At 34.0% G+C, this 17,561-nt stretch overlaps 1 protein-coding gene across 2 annotated transcripts in view; it reads right to left on the bottom strand.

Annotated features, from left to right (window-relative positions):
- CCSER1 (coiled-coil serine rich protein 1) overlaps window positions 1–17,561 on the bottom strand; it is a 764,265-nt gene that overhangs the window by 599,143 nt on the left and 147,561 nt on the right. For both annotated transcript variants that reach the window (XM_017509178.2, XM_037731578.1), the window contains exons 2-3: window positions 15,775–17,139; window positions 12,257–12,441 (exon numbers count right to left, since the gene is read on the bottom strand). In XM_017509178.2, coding sequence (XP_017364667.1) covers window positions 12,257–12,441; window positions 15,775–17,098 — 1,509 coding nt within the window. In that variant the 5' untranslated portion in view covers window positions 17,099–17,139. The remainder of the gene's footprint in view (window positions 1–12,256; window positions 12,442–15,774; window positions 17,140–17,561) is intronic.

Here is a 17,561-nt window from a genome sequence, read left to right as displayed (position 1 = left end):
CATCCTGGGCCAGAGCCCATCAGATGTAGGAAAAAAAGGGCCTGGGGAGCAGGGGGGATATTCCAGACCAACCCCTACTGCACTTATCTCTCTTGAAACCTGGTAAGAGCTCTGATGTCTCTCTTGACAATAAAATTTTTTGTTTCTCACTGACACATAGACTAATCACTGTGTGCATTGAGATAACTAGCTCAGTATGAAAATAATTTTGTATATAATTACAAATGTATACAATAAAGAGCCTAATAGAGGGATTGAAAAGAATTGGTAGGTAGCCTGTTTTCGGTTGGATACATATGAAAAAGGCATTTTAGAGCAAATTTTTAGCATGAATAAAAGAATCATTGAATGAGATTATGAAAGTGATAAAATGACAGCTACTCTAATTTAGAAATGGTTAGTTTAAACAAAAAAGTCATCATATAGGAAGACTGTGAAATCGTATATGCAGATTCACTTGTAAATTACATTGTTTTACTGTCTCAATTTTAAAATTACTTAAACACAGTATGAATATGTTTAGATATTTCTATATATTTTAACTCTAATGGTCAATATTGGATATAATTCTTCACTAGTAATATATTTCTTGTACATGTGGAGTCAGAATTCCTTTAACTTAATTTATCAATGTTAATTTAATGTGTTTAAATTTCAACATCATAGAATAACTCTATAAAATTAATTTTCTTCATTGTCTAAAATAAATAATACACAAATTTCAGATCCCAGTGACTGTCACCTCAGAAAAGGTAGTTAATTTACTGAAGGTCAATTCTGTGCTGCAAATTGTACACCTATTCAGATGATCAGAGATTTGACACAGATCCTGAATCAATAAATATTATCTCTTATGCTATGGAAGCTGTGCCAGCCCATTCAGTTACCTAAATAAGGAACAAAGCAGTTGTCACCTCACAGAAAATTAAGAGATAAAACTTGATCCAATTAAAAGTAACATAACTTGAAAAGTAAAAGGTAAACAACCTTAGTTTTCTAACTTCCTAATTTTAAAGGGATATAAACTATTAATATCTAAAGTATATCCTATATTAGTATGGTTAGAGGAAAAAGATCTCTAATTCTCCTTTACTACTGTCCTTTTAAATTATTTTCTTGGTAAAACAAGTACAGTTTTTAATTAGGCTTTTAACATACATTATTTCATATAATTATTGTTACAACATGACTATTTATAGTAAGTTTAATAATGTAGGAGGAGAGCAAAGTGGCTGAACAGAACTCCAAGTGATTGTCCCCCTATCGGAACACCAAACAGAACACATATTCAGGCAAGAAAGCAACTTCATAAGAACCAAAAGTCAGGTGAGCAATCATAGTATCCTGGTTTTAATAACATGTCAAGGAGAGGAATTGAAGAGGATAGGAAAGAGTGTTGTGTTGCCCAAACCACCATTCCTCCATCCTCTGGCATCACAAAGACAGAAAATTTGTGAGCCTGTGGGAGGAGGAGTGGAGTGATTGGGAGACTTTGCATTGGAACTCAGTGCTGTCTTGTCACAAGAGAACACAACACAGAACTGAATTCCACCAGCGCTCACAGAGAAACCATTTAGGCCCTGCCAGAGGAGAATCCTCCCTCCTAGGGATAAGAATCTGAGCTCCAGCTAGCTCCACCACCAGCTGACCAAAGTGGCATGGGGTCCTGAATAACTTTGAAAAACAGGTCACAAGAACTTCAGTCCTTGGGCAAGGAATACAACCAATACTGCAGAAATGCAAAGGATCATTAGAGACTACTATGAGCAACTATGTGCCAATAAATTGAAAAACCTAGAAGAAATGTATAGATTCCTAGACACATATGACCTACCAAGACTAACCCATGAAGAAATCCTAAACATGAATAGATGAATAACAAGTAACAAGATAAGCTGGAATAAAAACCCTCCCATCAAAGAAAAGCCTGGAACCCAACAGCTTCACTGCTGAATTCTACCAAATATTTACAGAAAAATTAATGCCAATTCTAGATGAACTATTCCAAAACATAGAGAAGACTTCTGTGCTCATTATATGAGGCCAGTATTACCCTGATCACAAAATCAGACAAAAACACTAGAAAAAAAAGGAAATGACAAGCCAATATCTCTAATGAGCATGATATAAAAATCCTCAAAAAATACTAGCAAACTGAATTCAACAACACAGTAAAAAGATCATCATTCATCATGACCAAGTGAGATTCCTCTCCGAGATGCAAGGATGGTTCCATGCATACAAATCAATAAACATGATACATCATATTAACAGTTGAAAAACAAAAAATATCTTATTTCAATTGATGCTGAAAACACATTAAATAAAATTCAACATCCCTTAATGATAAAAGCTAGACAAAACCTGTGTATGGAAGAAACATACCTCAACATGATAAAAGCCATGTATGACAGACCCAAAGTCAGTATCATACTGAATGGGAAAAAACTTAAACCCTTTCCTTTACGACATGAGACAAGACAAGAAAATATGCCCACTTCACTACTGTTATTGAACACAGTGCTGAAAGTCCTAGCTAGAGCAATTAGACAAAGGAAAAAACAAAATGCACCCAAATTGAAGTAAAAGAATAAAATTATTCTTGCTTACAGAAAACATGATCATATATTTAGAAAAATCTAAAGGCTCCAACAAAAAATATCATAACTAATAAAAGAATTCAGTAAAGCTGCAGGACAGAAAATCAACATACAAGAATCTGAAGTATTTATTTATGCCAACAGAATAATCTGAAAAAAAATCTACAAATCATTACCATTTACAATAGCTAAAATAATAAAAAAAATAAGATACATAAACTTTATTGGAAGAAACTTAACCAAAGAAGTGAAAGATCTCTACAATAAAACTATAAAACACTGATAGAGTAAACTGAAGACAAACCAAAAAATTGAAAGATATTCCATGTTTGTGAATTGGAAAAATCAATATTGTTGAAATATCCAGTTACCTAAGCAATGTACAGGTTGAATGCAATTCATATCAAAATACAACCAATTACAGTCAATACTTCATGTAATGACATTCTTTACAGATACAGAAAATAATCCTAAAATATCAACATAACAATCCAAAAGACCCATAGTAACCAAAGCCATCATGAGCAAAAAGAATAAAACTGGAGGAATCACATCACCTGACTTCAAATTACATTACAAAGCTATAATAACCAAAATAGCATGGTAGTGTCATAAAAACAGACACACACATCCCAATGGAACACAGTAGAGATCCCAGAAATAAACCCACACAGCTACAGTGAATTCATTTTCAACAAAAGTGCCAAGAACATACATAGGGGAAAGGACAGGCTCTTCAATAAATAGTGCTGGAAAACTGGATTTCCACATGCAGAGAACGAACCTAGACTCCTATCTCTTGTCATATACAAAAAATCAAATCAAAATGGATTAACACTTAAATCTAAGACCACAAACTAGGGAACTATAGAAGAAAACATTAGGAAAACTCTTCAAGACATTGACCTTAGCAAAACTTTCCTGAGTAAGACCTCAAAAACACAGGCAACCAAAGCATAAATGGACAGATGGGATCACATCCAGCTAAAAAGGTTCTGCACAGCAAAATAAACAATCAACAAAGTAAAGAGACAGCTCACAGAAGGGGATGAAATATTTGTAAGCTATTCTCAGAATATTCTAAGAAGCTAGAAAAACTCAATAGAAAAATAAAACTAAACAATCCAATTTAAAAATAGTCAAAAAGATCTGAAGAGACATTTCTCAAAAGAAAACATGCAGATAGACAACAGGCATATAAAAAATGTATTTTATCCAAAAGACAGGCAAATAACAAATGCTGACAGGATGTGGAGGAAAAGGGAACACTTGTACACTGTTGATGAAAATGAAAATTAGAACAACCACTATGGAGAACACTTTGGAGATTCCTCAAAAAATTAAAAATAGAGTACCATATGATCCAGCTTTTTTACTGCTAGGTATACACTAGAAAGAAAGAAATTAATATATCAAAGAGATATCTGCACTCCCATGTTTATTGTAGCACTATTCACAACAGCTGGGACATGCAATCAACTTAAGTATCCATCAACAAGCAAAAGCATAAAGAAAATGCAGTATATATACACAATGGAATATTATTCACTTATAAGAAATAAATGAGATCCTGTCATTTGCAACAACATAAATGAAACTGAAGGATATTATTTTAAATAAAATAAATGAAGCATGGAAAGATAACTTTTGCCTATTCTTATTCATACATAGAAGCTAAAAATTAAAATGTTTGAAGTCACAGAAATACAGAATAGAATGATGGTTACCAGAAGCTGGGAAGAATAGTGGGGAGGGGGCAGGAAATAGTGGGGACATTAATTGTAAGCAAAAATATAGTTATGTAGAATGAATAAGATCTAGTACTTTATAGCACAACATGGTAACTATAGTCAAAAAATTATTTATTGTATATTTTAAAATAACAAAAAAGTGGAATTGGAATGTTCCTAACACAAACAAATGATAAATGCTTGAGGTGACAGATACCCCAATTAACCCGATGTGATTAGTGTTAATATAAATTGGGTGCCTGTATCAAAATATCACATATACCCCATAAATATATACACCTATTATGTATCTGTAATAGTTAAAAATTTTAAAATAAGTTTAATAATGTTATCACAGAAGTGGAAATGTACATGTTAAGCATTACTGAAACTGATCTTAAAACCATTTAAGAAGTGAGTGAAGTCTATGAATAAACTATTCCTAATTTTGCCCCACAAACATACAAATTGTGACAGCTTCTAAATGAGAATTACTCATCTCAAAGTTCAGAAAGACAAAAGTGAATAAAATATTTTTATTCAATCCTGCTTTTAAAGGCAACTCTCAATCTATAAGCTTATAAGAATAAAGTGAGCCTGACTAGATAAAATATGCACAGAATTTTTTCCCTTACCCATATTTGACCAAGACATTATATTTATTTTTAATGGGATTAATGAATATCATAAATATTTGACTATTTCTTGTCCTCACTGTATGGCCAGTTTATAACAATTGTACTTGTATAATACTAGAAACCACTCTATAAGGCTAATTCTAAAATAAATTATGCATTTACTGGAACAATGTCATAATTGGTATGGCCTTCCTAATCAAGGACTTAAGTGTCAAAAAAGCCAGAGCTTTATCAGACAGTGCATCCTAAGAAATATCTGTATATTTGTATAACAAATTAAAATGTCAAAAATATGCATAAGCATACCACACACAATTATTGTAATAGAAGCCTGAATTCACATCTAGGTAAGCATATATCATTATCTAACCAGAAATTTTACCTTTAATTTATTCATATTTATTAGATGTCTATTTTTGCACCATGTGCTATATTAATGACTGCTAGAAATGCCAGTATATACACAGCTCCTTGCTTTTAAAAGACTGAAATCTGTAAGGTAAAATGAGACACATTTAAATAACCATCTGGTGAGTGTCATATGTATGATAAAATTTAGAAGGATACTGAAAGAAAAATATGATCAGTAACTGGAAAAACAAATAAAGGCATAAAGGATTAAGGCTATTAATCTAAAATTTATACCAGTTTTCAACAAATGTAATTTCATGTTTAATGAGTGATAGTTGTGATTTTCTTCTTTAACCTTTATGAGAATTGAGGAGAATGATTCATGTGGCTCTATTTCCTTAAAAATATTAATGGCTTCCTTTTTTATTAGATGTCCCTGTAACCATGTAATATTTGCTTTAATTGTATTGAGTTACACTAAAAGCTGCAATCATTATTTCAACTCTCCAGAGCAATTAACATTTTTACATACTGGAAAGTCTCATTAAGGATTTCAAGATTAAGAAGATAAATTTTTAAATTAGATCTTCTAATTACACCTGTCTTCTTTGTTTTTAATTTCAAGCTCGAACAACTTTCATGCCATGAAACAAAGGCGCGAAGGTGCATATACCAAATGAGCCCAGTAGGATTCTTTTTCTTGGTGGATTGTATAAGTGGGGTGTTTTGCAACTGATTTTTAAAATATTAATCATGATATTCATTTTGTACATTCTTCTTTACTGTCCCAACTTTCAGCATACCTGCTCAGCACGAGCAGCTGGGTCTCAGTAAGAGAAACGAACAAAAGACACAAGAAATATATGCATATATTTAAGACTGTCATTGAGCATGTGAGATAAGGTACAGACAAATCAGAGAAACAGGAGTTCATGTGCCCATTTTAAATCTTAAATGTGGGTTTTGATACTCACAATCCAAATCAAGCATGCCCCACCCATAAAGATGACCAAAATGTTTAAATACATTGTATTGACAAGATAATATTTAACCTTATGTCTCCTTTTTGGGACTCAAAAATCCTCAGGTACTGTCTCTTTCATCTTTGATTCTTCAGAGCAGGTTGTCAATAAATATTTATTGAAAGAAACTGTGAATGCTTTAATGAATGAATAAATGAAGAATTATAATGAATAAAGGATAAGCTAATAAATATGAAAACAGCAGGCCCCAGAAGAAAGTAAATGCACAGCAAAGTACTTGGTTATCTCAAGTAGAGTATAGTCTTCTATTATTTTACCATTACCCATAATAGCTAAATTCTGCAGTTCAATATACCAAAAAATTAAAATGTGACATGAGATGCTAAATATCTGCAAGTAACTACCTTTTATTAATCAAATATAAATCTGGCTTGTGATTCTACCAAAGTCCTACAGTTATGTTTTTACTGTGTCATTCACAGTTTCCACATAAAAGCATCAGGATGCTAAATGAGAGAAAAAATGCTGTGTCAGAGTAAAATTGGCCATAAATCAAAGTTGTCTGAATCACTTGGCACAAATAGTACAGAGGGCAACTTTGCAAACGCATTTGCTGAGCAATCTGAAGATAATACAGCTTTCAAAACCAACTGCTTGGTGCAATGAAAATAAATACTTACAAAAATAGTAAAGATTCCTGGAGTCAAGGAAAAAAGTAATTTTAGTTGATTTAAGATACACATCTCAAGGCCTTTAAGCAGGGAAAAGGGCATATTCTAAAGAATAAAACCTGTAGAATTCTTCAATTTCAGGGATGTTTTCATCTTTTTCAACCACAAAGACCAACACAGTGTGAAGCACAAAGTCAGGGCCCATTAAATGACTTTGGACAAAAGGGAAAGAGAAGGCAAGCAGGAAATCTTGGTTAATTAAAAGAACTTGGATACAACAAAATATTTGGGAATATGACAGTCATTAAGTGCTCACCAAACCTAAGTCTCCACCTCCAGATACAGGAAAGTGATTACTCTTTTTGACTGCTTTTGTTTCCAGTTTGGGCCATATGAATAGATCTGAACAATGAGTTGTGAGCAGAAGTAGAGTGAGTTTCACAATTCAAAGCATTTTATTACAGGGACTTCCAGAGATCTCGTTCTTTTTGCCATGGTGAAAGGCAATGTTTGCAAAGTTAGCAGCTTCAACAGCCTGAATACAGGAAGCAGACATTGAACAGAACCCCAACACCTTCTACAATAAACATGTAGCCTAAGTGAGAAATAAAATCATATTATACAAACTCATTGGCTCTGGAAGTTATTTATTTCATCTATCTATCTATCTATGCATCTATCTTTGAGACACAGTCTCACTTTGTCACCAGGCTGGAGTGCAGTGGCGGCCATCTCTGCTCACTGCAATCTCCACTTCCTGGGTTCAAGTGATCTTCCTGCCTCAGCCTCCCGAGTAGCTAGGATTACAGGCATGCACCAACATGCCCAGTTAATTTTTGTATTTTTAGTAGAGACAGAGTTTTGCCATGTTGGCCAGGCTGGTCTCGAACTCCTGACCTAAAGTGATCTGACTGCCTCGGTCTCCCAAAGTGCTGTGACTACAGGCTTGAGCCTCTGTGCCTGGCAGAAGTTACTTTTTATCACTTGACCCGGTTTATTCTGACTTATCTACCTAGGCATTTTTCCTTCCTTGAATGGTACTGGGTCTTCTGTATTGTTCACTGTGTATGAATCAACCCTCACATTGATTTTTTTATAGAGTAATCTTGTAAATATTTAGGGAGTTAGAATTCACTATGTAAAGCTGTTGGAGAACCCATGACAAATCCTTAGATGTATACATTTATATATCATAGTTTGGAGAGAAAGTTCCTGAAATATGTTCTTTAAAGAAATAAATTCTTTAACTTATTTCTAGAAATGCATTTTAAATTTTTTGGACAATCCCAAGGAATGTATTCAGAAAGTCACTCATTAGAGAAAAATTGGAAAAATATTATAAAGTGGTTTGAAAAAATACAATAAATGTGAACACTTTTCAAATTGTTCCAAATTTACTATGGTTTCTTGTAATAAAAATAAGCAAATCCCAATTTGTTTTCAGCATTTAATGATTGAAGAGTTCATACATCTTATCCTTTCCCTTCCAGGCTGAAATAGACCAAAAGTATATAAAAGAATAGAACTGTGGTATATCTAACTATATCTAATCCATTAAGTAATCTCTTTGGTCATTCAGGAAATGCTCAGTATCTTAATAAATAGAGCCACATTTTATTATCAGAATTGAAATCCCCATGAACTACATGAAGGACTTCATTAATCCTAACATTAAAAGTTAGGACTCACAAAGTATTACAAAAACAAGAAGTATTACTAAAAAAATTACATATATCCTAAGTATGAATATCCTCTTTTGTGACAAAGTTCCTTTTTGATGGGATATCTCTCAGTAAGGACATTGATACTATTCATCAGCATATCAAGAAACAGTACTGCATTTTAAGTTAATATTAAGCACTAAATATTGTTTCTGTTTTCCTCTTTTGAATCTCTTATAGAAGGCTGCAGCCTAGACACAGAGCAAGCAAGGTTAGATTGCTTTAAATGTTTTATTTCATTACACCAAATCGATGTAAAGAGTTGAAAAATGGCTCAAATTAATTTTAAATCTAATACATTTTCCCAAAAGATTGTAGGATTTGAACTTAGAAAGGATCCAAATCCAAATCTTATCTCTGCCATTTACTAGCTATGTCATTTTAGGCAAGCTGCTTATTTTCTCAGTGCCTATTTTCAACTTTCGCAAAATTTGATCACTACAGCATCACTTAGTTTGTGGTACTGTTGTGAGGACTGAATGCGGTAATACACGTCAGGCATTAAAAGTAGTTCCTTGGTTCAAACAAGCATTAAAAGTACATATTTCTATTATAATTTCTTTAAAATAAAATAACTGAACCATGGATATACGTATTCATAAATACACACAGTTGCTTATTTTCAAAGAAGAATATAGAAAATGTGTTACTTTTCACACATAGAGCAACAATTTTCCAAATATATGTCACTTGTTTCAGATGCATCTAGAACTAAATAATCCCTACCATTTCTTCCTTATAGTGCTACAAGTTAAAGAACATATTTTTTGCATTTTAAATTAATTAAAGTATAAAGTTACTGGCCAGCCACAGTGGCTCATGCCTGTAATTCCAGCACTTTGGGAGGTGATGTGGGTGGATCACGTGAGGTCAGGAGTTCGAGACCAGCCAGGCCAACATGGAAACCGTATCTCTACTAAAAATATAAAAATTAGCTGGGCATGGTGGCACACACTTACGGTCCCAGCTACTCAGGAGGCTGAGGCACAAGAATCACTTGAACACGGGAGGGGAAGGTTACAATGAGCTGAGACTGAACCACTGCACTCCAGCCTGTGTGGCAGAGGAAGACTCTGCCTTAAAAAAACTAAAAATTAAAATTAAAAAATGAATAAACTGTAAAGTGACTGAAAAATGAGACATAACTTGTAGAATCCAAAGGAAGATGGTAAGATTGTGAAGTCATTTTTGGTAGTTCTCTTTAGGAAATTCAAAAGTTTTAGTATTTATTTCAGTAAGTTTCATTTGTAAATCCAGTGAACATGTACAGTATTTTTACCAAGTTTCTGTTCCAACACTGATGTACTGTCCACCACCATGGCAATGGTGCCTTTCTGCCATCTAGTGGAAACACGAAAATACTATAAGCACACTTGAAATTTTAAATATGAGGCCTCCCAAATGAACAAAATCACTTCTTTTGTTTTGACATTCTGAGTTTTAAATCTTAAAAGTGGATCTGTGTGTTGGGCGTGGTGGCTCATGCTTATAATCCCAATGTGGGAGGCTGAGGCGGGTGGATCACTTGAGGTCAGGAGTTCAAGACCAAACTGGCCAATATGGTGAAACCCTGTGCCTATTAAAACTACAAAAATTAGCTGGGAGTGGTGGTGTACACCTGTAATACCAGCTACTCCGGAGGCTGAGGCAGGAGAATCACTTGAACCCAGGAGGCGGAGGTTGCAGTGATCTGAGAACTTGCCACTGTACTCCAGCCTGGATGACAGAACAAGACTCTGTCTCAANAAAAAAAAAAAAAAAAAAAGAAAGAAAGAAAAGAAAAGAAAAAAAAGTAGATCTGAAAATACTGACTTTGTAATATTAAAGAAGTACTTTTTAAATTTTATTTATTTATTTATTTTATTGAGATCAGGTCTCACTCTGTTACCCAGGCTGAAGTGCAGTGGTGCAATAACTCACTTCGGCCTCCAAATCCTGGACCCAAGTGATCCTTCCACATCAGCCTCCTGAGTAGCTGGGACTACAGGGGCAAGCCACCACTTCTGGCTAATCTTTAAAATTTGTTTTAGAGATAAGTTCTCAATATTTTCCTAGGCTGGTCTCAAACTAGAATTATTTAAATTAAATGCAGTATGAAAAACACATATCAAAGAATACATAAAAGAAACAACTTTGAGCAAGTTGAATAGTGTACCCCTAGTAATATAAATACCTCTCCATGAAGAAATAGTATAAAGGATGTGATGATAAATGTTTCATATTATTTCATTAGTCCTAACTTTTAATGGTGCATCAATTGGAAATCTTTTTTTAACATATTTTCATACTTAGACCAAAAATATCCATTGCAACAATAATGATTCAACAGCCAATGCACAAACAAACAAAACAAAGGATGAAATATATGTGTCCATATGTACAAATGTAGACACACACTCACCTAGTCATTTTTTAGTATAATAAAACAAGACGCCCATTATCATTTGCTATTTTGTGGTTACAAATTTGTCCAGGATTAAGAAATGGCCACACCAGAAAAAAATGATTAAAACCTCTAACATCAAGCACAGTGATTTCGCTATCACAAAATGTTACCTTACTAACATAAGGCTTCTTCATAAAATAATTATCAGATCTCAATGACCTAATATTTTCAGTAGAAACCCAATTATGTAAAATAATAGAGATGATATCAGTGATTTATTTTTGAACATTTTCACATATATCCATGGATAGGTAGGTAGAAAGATTATTTTAAAGAAACATTTTTAGATAATAGATGTTAAATACACTGCTGATAAAAGACACATTTGTGAGAAGGTGAGCAAAGTGATCTCCAAAAGAAATCACACTCGAATACTTGTGAAACCTGAGACCGTGTGGACTCCAGGCTGCAGTTCACCCCTCAACTTTTCCCACCCCTGGGGTCCATCTCATACTATGAGGGAGCTTCATACAGATGCCTCTGTGACACTCTAGTCCACACATACAATCTTAGACCATGCCTTCCCCACATACCCCACCTCCATCCTTATCCTAAAAGCAGGCTCTGCAATTTGGATCAGGAATGGGGTATCTTGATTACCTCCAATGTATGCAATCATTGGATGGGCATTTCACAATGGCCCTCAAAGCTCCACACCCACTCCTCACTCTTTGTGGAAGGGCTCTGCAGGAGGACAGTGAGGTTAGGGTCTACTAGGGACTAAGAGTGGTACTGGAGTAAATGTGATTTACAAAAGAGTATTTTCTAGAGGGCTATCTGGTGGAGAGATGATGTGAAATGATGTGTCAATGGAAATCCTTATGTTCAGCATTTTTCCTGGCTTCTGTATTCAAGGGTCTGATTCTAGAATAGAGAATGTCAAACTTGCCATGGAAGCAAGGAAGATAGGAACTAAAGAAAGCTGTCCTTGTGAACTTCATCCTGGCCTAGGTGAAAAATTTGTTTCTCTGACTTGTAATGTCAACTATGTAGACCAATTTTCCCTTCAACTATAAGGTGTCTATCCTGTAGTCTGTGTTCCTTTTGCCAGAGGCACGAACATGCCAGATATAGACAGCATTATTTTATTAGAGGTAGACATATGTGTATACTTACCAAACTGTTCATTTTTGAAGATGAAGAACCTGCTCTTTGCTTTCTTAAGCTATTCATGTCTTCTATATTTCCATCTTTTGGTTTCAAAATCATTCTGCTACTCCCTGCAGTGCCTTCTGATGAGGATCGCAGTCTCCTCTCTATAAATCTTCCTTCACGAAATGGACTGAGGCTACTGGCAAGAACTACGGAAAGGAAAATTAATAAAAATGAATGTAAATATTTAAATTTAGTTTTTATAAATGTTCCACTGAAAGATCATGAAAAACTCTTAGTGTTATTCAAAGCTTCTCTATCACAAGAAAACTTTCAAATATATAGCATTAGTTTAGTTCACTTAATCATGTAATCTCTTTGAAGCCCAAAACTTCTGGAGTCATCCTTGGTTGCTTCGTAGCTTACATTAATCACATAAACAAATCCTGTCCTTATTTCCTTCAAACTGTATATAGAATCTGATTTCTTCTACCTCTCCTTCTAAGATCCTGGACCAAACACAGTCTATGCTTGCTTGGTTACCACAATATTTGCTACAATTATCCTGCCTCTGCCTGCTCCCATCTGCCTCTCCCAACACAATCTACATTCTACATGGTAGCCAGAACCATATACTGAAAACGTGAGTGACAGCCATCACCACCACTCCTCTAGCCAAAAGGTGATGTTTTTCAAATGGCATAACAACTTCTTCATAATATGACCCATATGACTGCTCTCTCTGGCTCCAAGCCAGGGGCAGGGGTCACCCTGTTCACTTGCTCACCTTTGTAACCTTATCTCCCATTCTCCCCTCCTTCACTCTGCTCATGCCACACTGGACTCTTGCTATTCTGGTACATTACCGGCATGCTCCAGCCCCACACAGCTTTTGACCCACAACCTTGCACTAATATATTTCTCTCAAATATCTGTATGGCTTATTATTTAAGTTCCTTTAAACCTTTACCGACATATTACCTTGGGTATCATCCTGTTCACATTTAAAAATGCAAACTGATTTAAACTTTATTGTGATTTAAACTTATCCTCAGCAGTTATCACCATCTGATATATATAGCATGTTAACTGAGTATCCCCAGTAGCAAGTAAACCTCAGGAAGGCGGGGATCAAGGCCTGTTTTGTGTATTTTACATCCCTAGTGCCTAATACAGTATTAAAACAATAAATATTTGGTGAATGAATGAATGAGTAAATGAATACATTGTTCTAATTAGGCTCACCTACTCAATTAAAGACTGTCCAGAACCTATTAGTTCAATATACTGCAGTTCTTTTTAAATAACTTTTTAAGCCAATGAATAAAAGTTAAATTGCCAGAGAACTCAACATTCCATTATTAGTTCTGATACAATGTACACCTAATACACTCAGATGTGTATCTAGTACTTGCTTAAATGTTTCATAAAAAATACAAACTAAATTTGGCACTTTGAAAGTTAGTGTCTATACCAACTCTTAGTGTCTATACCAATTCTTTCTTGCACAAAATGCATTTACTTAGCTGTTTTTAAATTTTAAACTTCAACATTATAAAACCCTTATAAATAGCACATGAATATTTTCACAAACAAAAGGATAGTATACTGTCCTTGTTGACACTACCAGCTAATTTATCCAAGAACAGCCAATACATTATCGAATCAGCAAAATTAATGTGCTATTGTGTTACAATTAGAATCTCAATCAACATATTAATAGTTGCCAAGATAACTGGTCATTCTCTAATTTCCAGAGAGATAAAAATACACAGTATTCAATTAGGCTTTGAGGAAAATCATCATTACTAAATAAGAATTCGATATGTCAGGATAATTTGATTTCTATCCCTTCTTTATGTAATTTTAAAATTGTCTGGCTTTCAATATCAAGTCCATCATTTGCTAGCAATGTGGCCCTATAAAGTTATTTAACTTACTATAAATTTTATTTATTAATATGACATGCAAAATATTTATAAGGACTCTATGAAACAGTATATGCAAATTTCTTAGTATTTGGGGGCAAATATTAATTGTACAAAAGAGTAATCATTATTAAAGTCATCGTCATTATCATATTCTCATAATTATATTACATGTAAAAAAGCTAAGCAGGTATGGCTAAAGCCAAGACCACAGACAAGGATACAAAGTTCATAAAATGGACAAAACGTGGTCAGGTGCATAAAAGTGATCTTGCATCAAATGGGAAAAGTATTAAGACAGCTGGAAAATTAAGTCATGCATTTAAAACTTTAAAATTCTATGTTTATGGATGAACTATATAATCCTATTACTCATGACATTATGTCATGTAAATTTTATTTAATATTTTAAGTAATGATGTGAAGTGAAGCATAGTTATGAAGAGCTGGAGCTTTGGATTCAGAGAGTTGTAGTTTGTCTGCACTACTTACCAGCTGTATGATTCTTTAGCCTCTGTTTTCACATTTGTAAAATGGGAAACTTAAGAGCCTACGTCATAGGATTTGTTTCCCAACCAATTAATTATTAGTTTTTCAACTGTGGGCACATAATTTATCTTTGCTCCCACTTTCTTGGCTGCAAAATAGCTTATAATAATAGTAGTGATTCCAATCATTTTTAATTAGTGTATACAAAGTATACAGAATAGTATCTAGGACACAATAAGCATCTTCTAATTTGGGAAAATTCTTAGTAGTAGTAGTAGCATTAACGATAGTAGAGAAAAAGGAATTAAAATATGTCTAAGATAGCCCAGCAGGTGGTATATATTCAATAATTTTCTTGAACTGAATTTCATATTAAAAAACAAAGTTTTCTGTAGCCAGATTAGAATAATTCATACATACTATCACTTTTTTTAAACCAAAGAGAAGGTGTCCAAAGTTAGAGAGTTAGTTAATGTCAAAGGCAGAGTTGGAACCTATGTCTCCAGGTTCCAAAGATAGTTTTTTGTTTTTTCGGTTTTTTTTAAGCTTATAATTCTGTTGTTGTATCTAAAGATAGGAATTATTTATGTTGAAACATGGATCCTATTTCATAATGAAAGCTTAGTTAACAAAAGAAAACAAGTTAAATTATACAAATTTTATAGTGATTTTAGCTGGAATATATCCATTTCATTAAATAAGAAATATCAATGCCTCTATAATAAACTCGATAAAAGACAGTAGTCCTTACTTGAGAGAAATCCACATTACAAACAGAATTAGTTTCCTTTCACTTTCTTCTGAAGGTGCTCCAATAAGCACCATAACTAAGAGGCTTCTTCTCAGTTACGGACAACATAACTAAGAAAAAATGAATAATATTGCTCTATTACGTTTTCAGAATAATATAATTGATGTAAGTTTAAAATCAAGCAGGGGAAACATTTAGTACAAATTATAAATAAACATTTAATACAAATTATAAATATTTTGAAATAGGAAACTATTTCAAAAGTGAAAAACAAGAAAAATGTGGTTTCCATTCATGAGATAGAATAAGAAAACTGAACAAATTATAATGAAAATTAATTAATATCATTTGTTATACATAGGAAATCAGCATACCTTTGGCAGGATTTGCTTCATATCCATATGATGTTTTGTTAAAAATATGATGATCACCAGAAGCAGGTATTATCTTTGAATCTGAAATAGGATGGATCCCTTTAACACGTTCAGCTATTGCTTTATGTTGTTCATAAAATCCAAATTTCCTTGGGGAGTTCCTTCCCGGCATTGTTTCGCCATTTTGTAACCCTGTATTTTCTTCGCTTTCAATATCTGCTGGTAAGTTAGTCTCTGAGTGGCTGACACTTGTAGCAGGTAGTTCAGCAATTTGTAATAACACTTCCTTCTGATTAGCAACACAGGTTTCTGGTAAGGAATTATATTCAGTGCTACATTGACCCTTTAACCTAGATTTCCCAGGAGACATAATTGCACAGGGAACATTTCCCATAAATTCTATTGTTGTCTTTGTAACAGCAGCAGGACTGAGAGACATCTGAGAGGTAGAATCATTGTGGCCAAAGTTGTCACAGTGGGATGCCATGCTTCCACTTTTAGAAAATGCATCCATTTCAGACACAGAATCTTCAGTCAAAGCTAAAAATTCTGAAGGTGTCTGAGCTGTGGTAAGATCAGCAGAAAGCAAAGGAGATTGTAAAGAGCTTCCTGCCCGTTCTGTTACATCCACAGAACAGGATGGCGAAGCTCTTACTAATACAGGTTCTCTCTCTTGGTACTGTGTAACTTCCAATGAGAATTCAGACTTTTGTACCAATGAAATGGATTGGCTCTGTAGAACTGGCTTAGAAAATTTATAGTGAGATGAAAAAGATTTAGGGAGTAGCTTCCTTGTTGATTGCTTAATAGAACGACGAGTTTGGTCTTCTGTGAATCCAGAATCATCCCCCTCACTTTTGCCAGAACTTAGACAATTGATAAAGACATTCTTATTAGTTGAGTGTTCTTTTTCCCTTTCAAAATCCTCTGTCATAGATCTCGTTATCTTCTTATTTCGTGAACTGCTAAAACCAACAGAATGTCTTCCCCTGGTCTTAATATGTTCTTCCAAACTCAGTTTCTGCATATTGCTGTGACCAGGTTGAGCACCATTTGAAATACTAAGGTTCTGGTTGGTAGGCTCTTGCTTAGGCTCACTCCCCTTCTTATGATGGAAGCTAATGGAAGGAGTACGAAATATGCTCCTCCGTTTACCTGTACTACCTGAGCTTGAGTTAGTGCTGGAAGGAGAGGAACTGTGGACACCAACTGTATTACTGGAAGAAGGTGAAGAAGGAAGAGAATCATGTCTTCTGCTAATACTTCTTCTGAATATTGGCAACCTAGAGACCAGGGTAGATCGTCTTGATCCTGAGTCCCCCATTGGGACTCCAAGACTTGCACTGTGAAAGCCAACTTAGCAGCCTGAGAAAGGTTAAAACAAAAAGAACAAGTCAGTAGAATTCAACTACAAATAGTACATTTTAAAACACAATATTGTTTTTCAAGACACAAAATAGAATTTGGTTTAAACCAAAACAATAAATAATAAAAATCTGATTCCTAATAAGGATTTTTTTGAATTTATGTCATAAAAATGATCTAATAATTCGCATTCATATTTTATAATGATGCAAATATTTTAAGATTAACAAAAATATTCAAAGCTTATTCAAGGGTGTTGGCTTTGGAGACACCAGGTCATTATTTAAGACCCAGCCCTGCTACTTACAGCTGTTTCATAATTTTGGTAAACTGTTTATTCTTAACCTTTATGTTTATTTATTTAGATGCAGTAGGCACGTGACAGACATATAATAATTTCTGTCTGGATAAATGCCCCAGTA

This window comes from Cebus imitator, unplaced genomic scaffold (genome assembly GCF_001604975.1).
Source record: "Cebus imitator isolate Cc_AM_T3 unplaced genomic scaffold, Cebus_imitator-1.0 Scaffold409, whole genome shotgun sequence".
Classification (NCBI taxonomy): domain Eukaryota; kingdom Metazoa; phylum Chordata; class Mammalia; order Primates; family Cebidae; genus Cebus; species Cebus imitator.
Note: the sequence above shows the minus strand (reverse complement) of the source record. Positions and strands in the feature narration are given on the sequence as shown.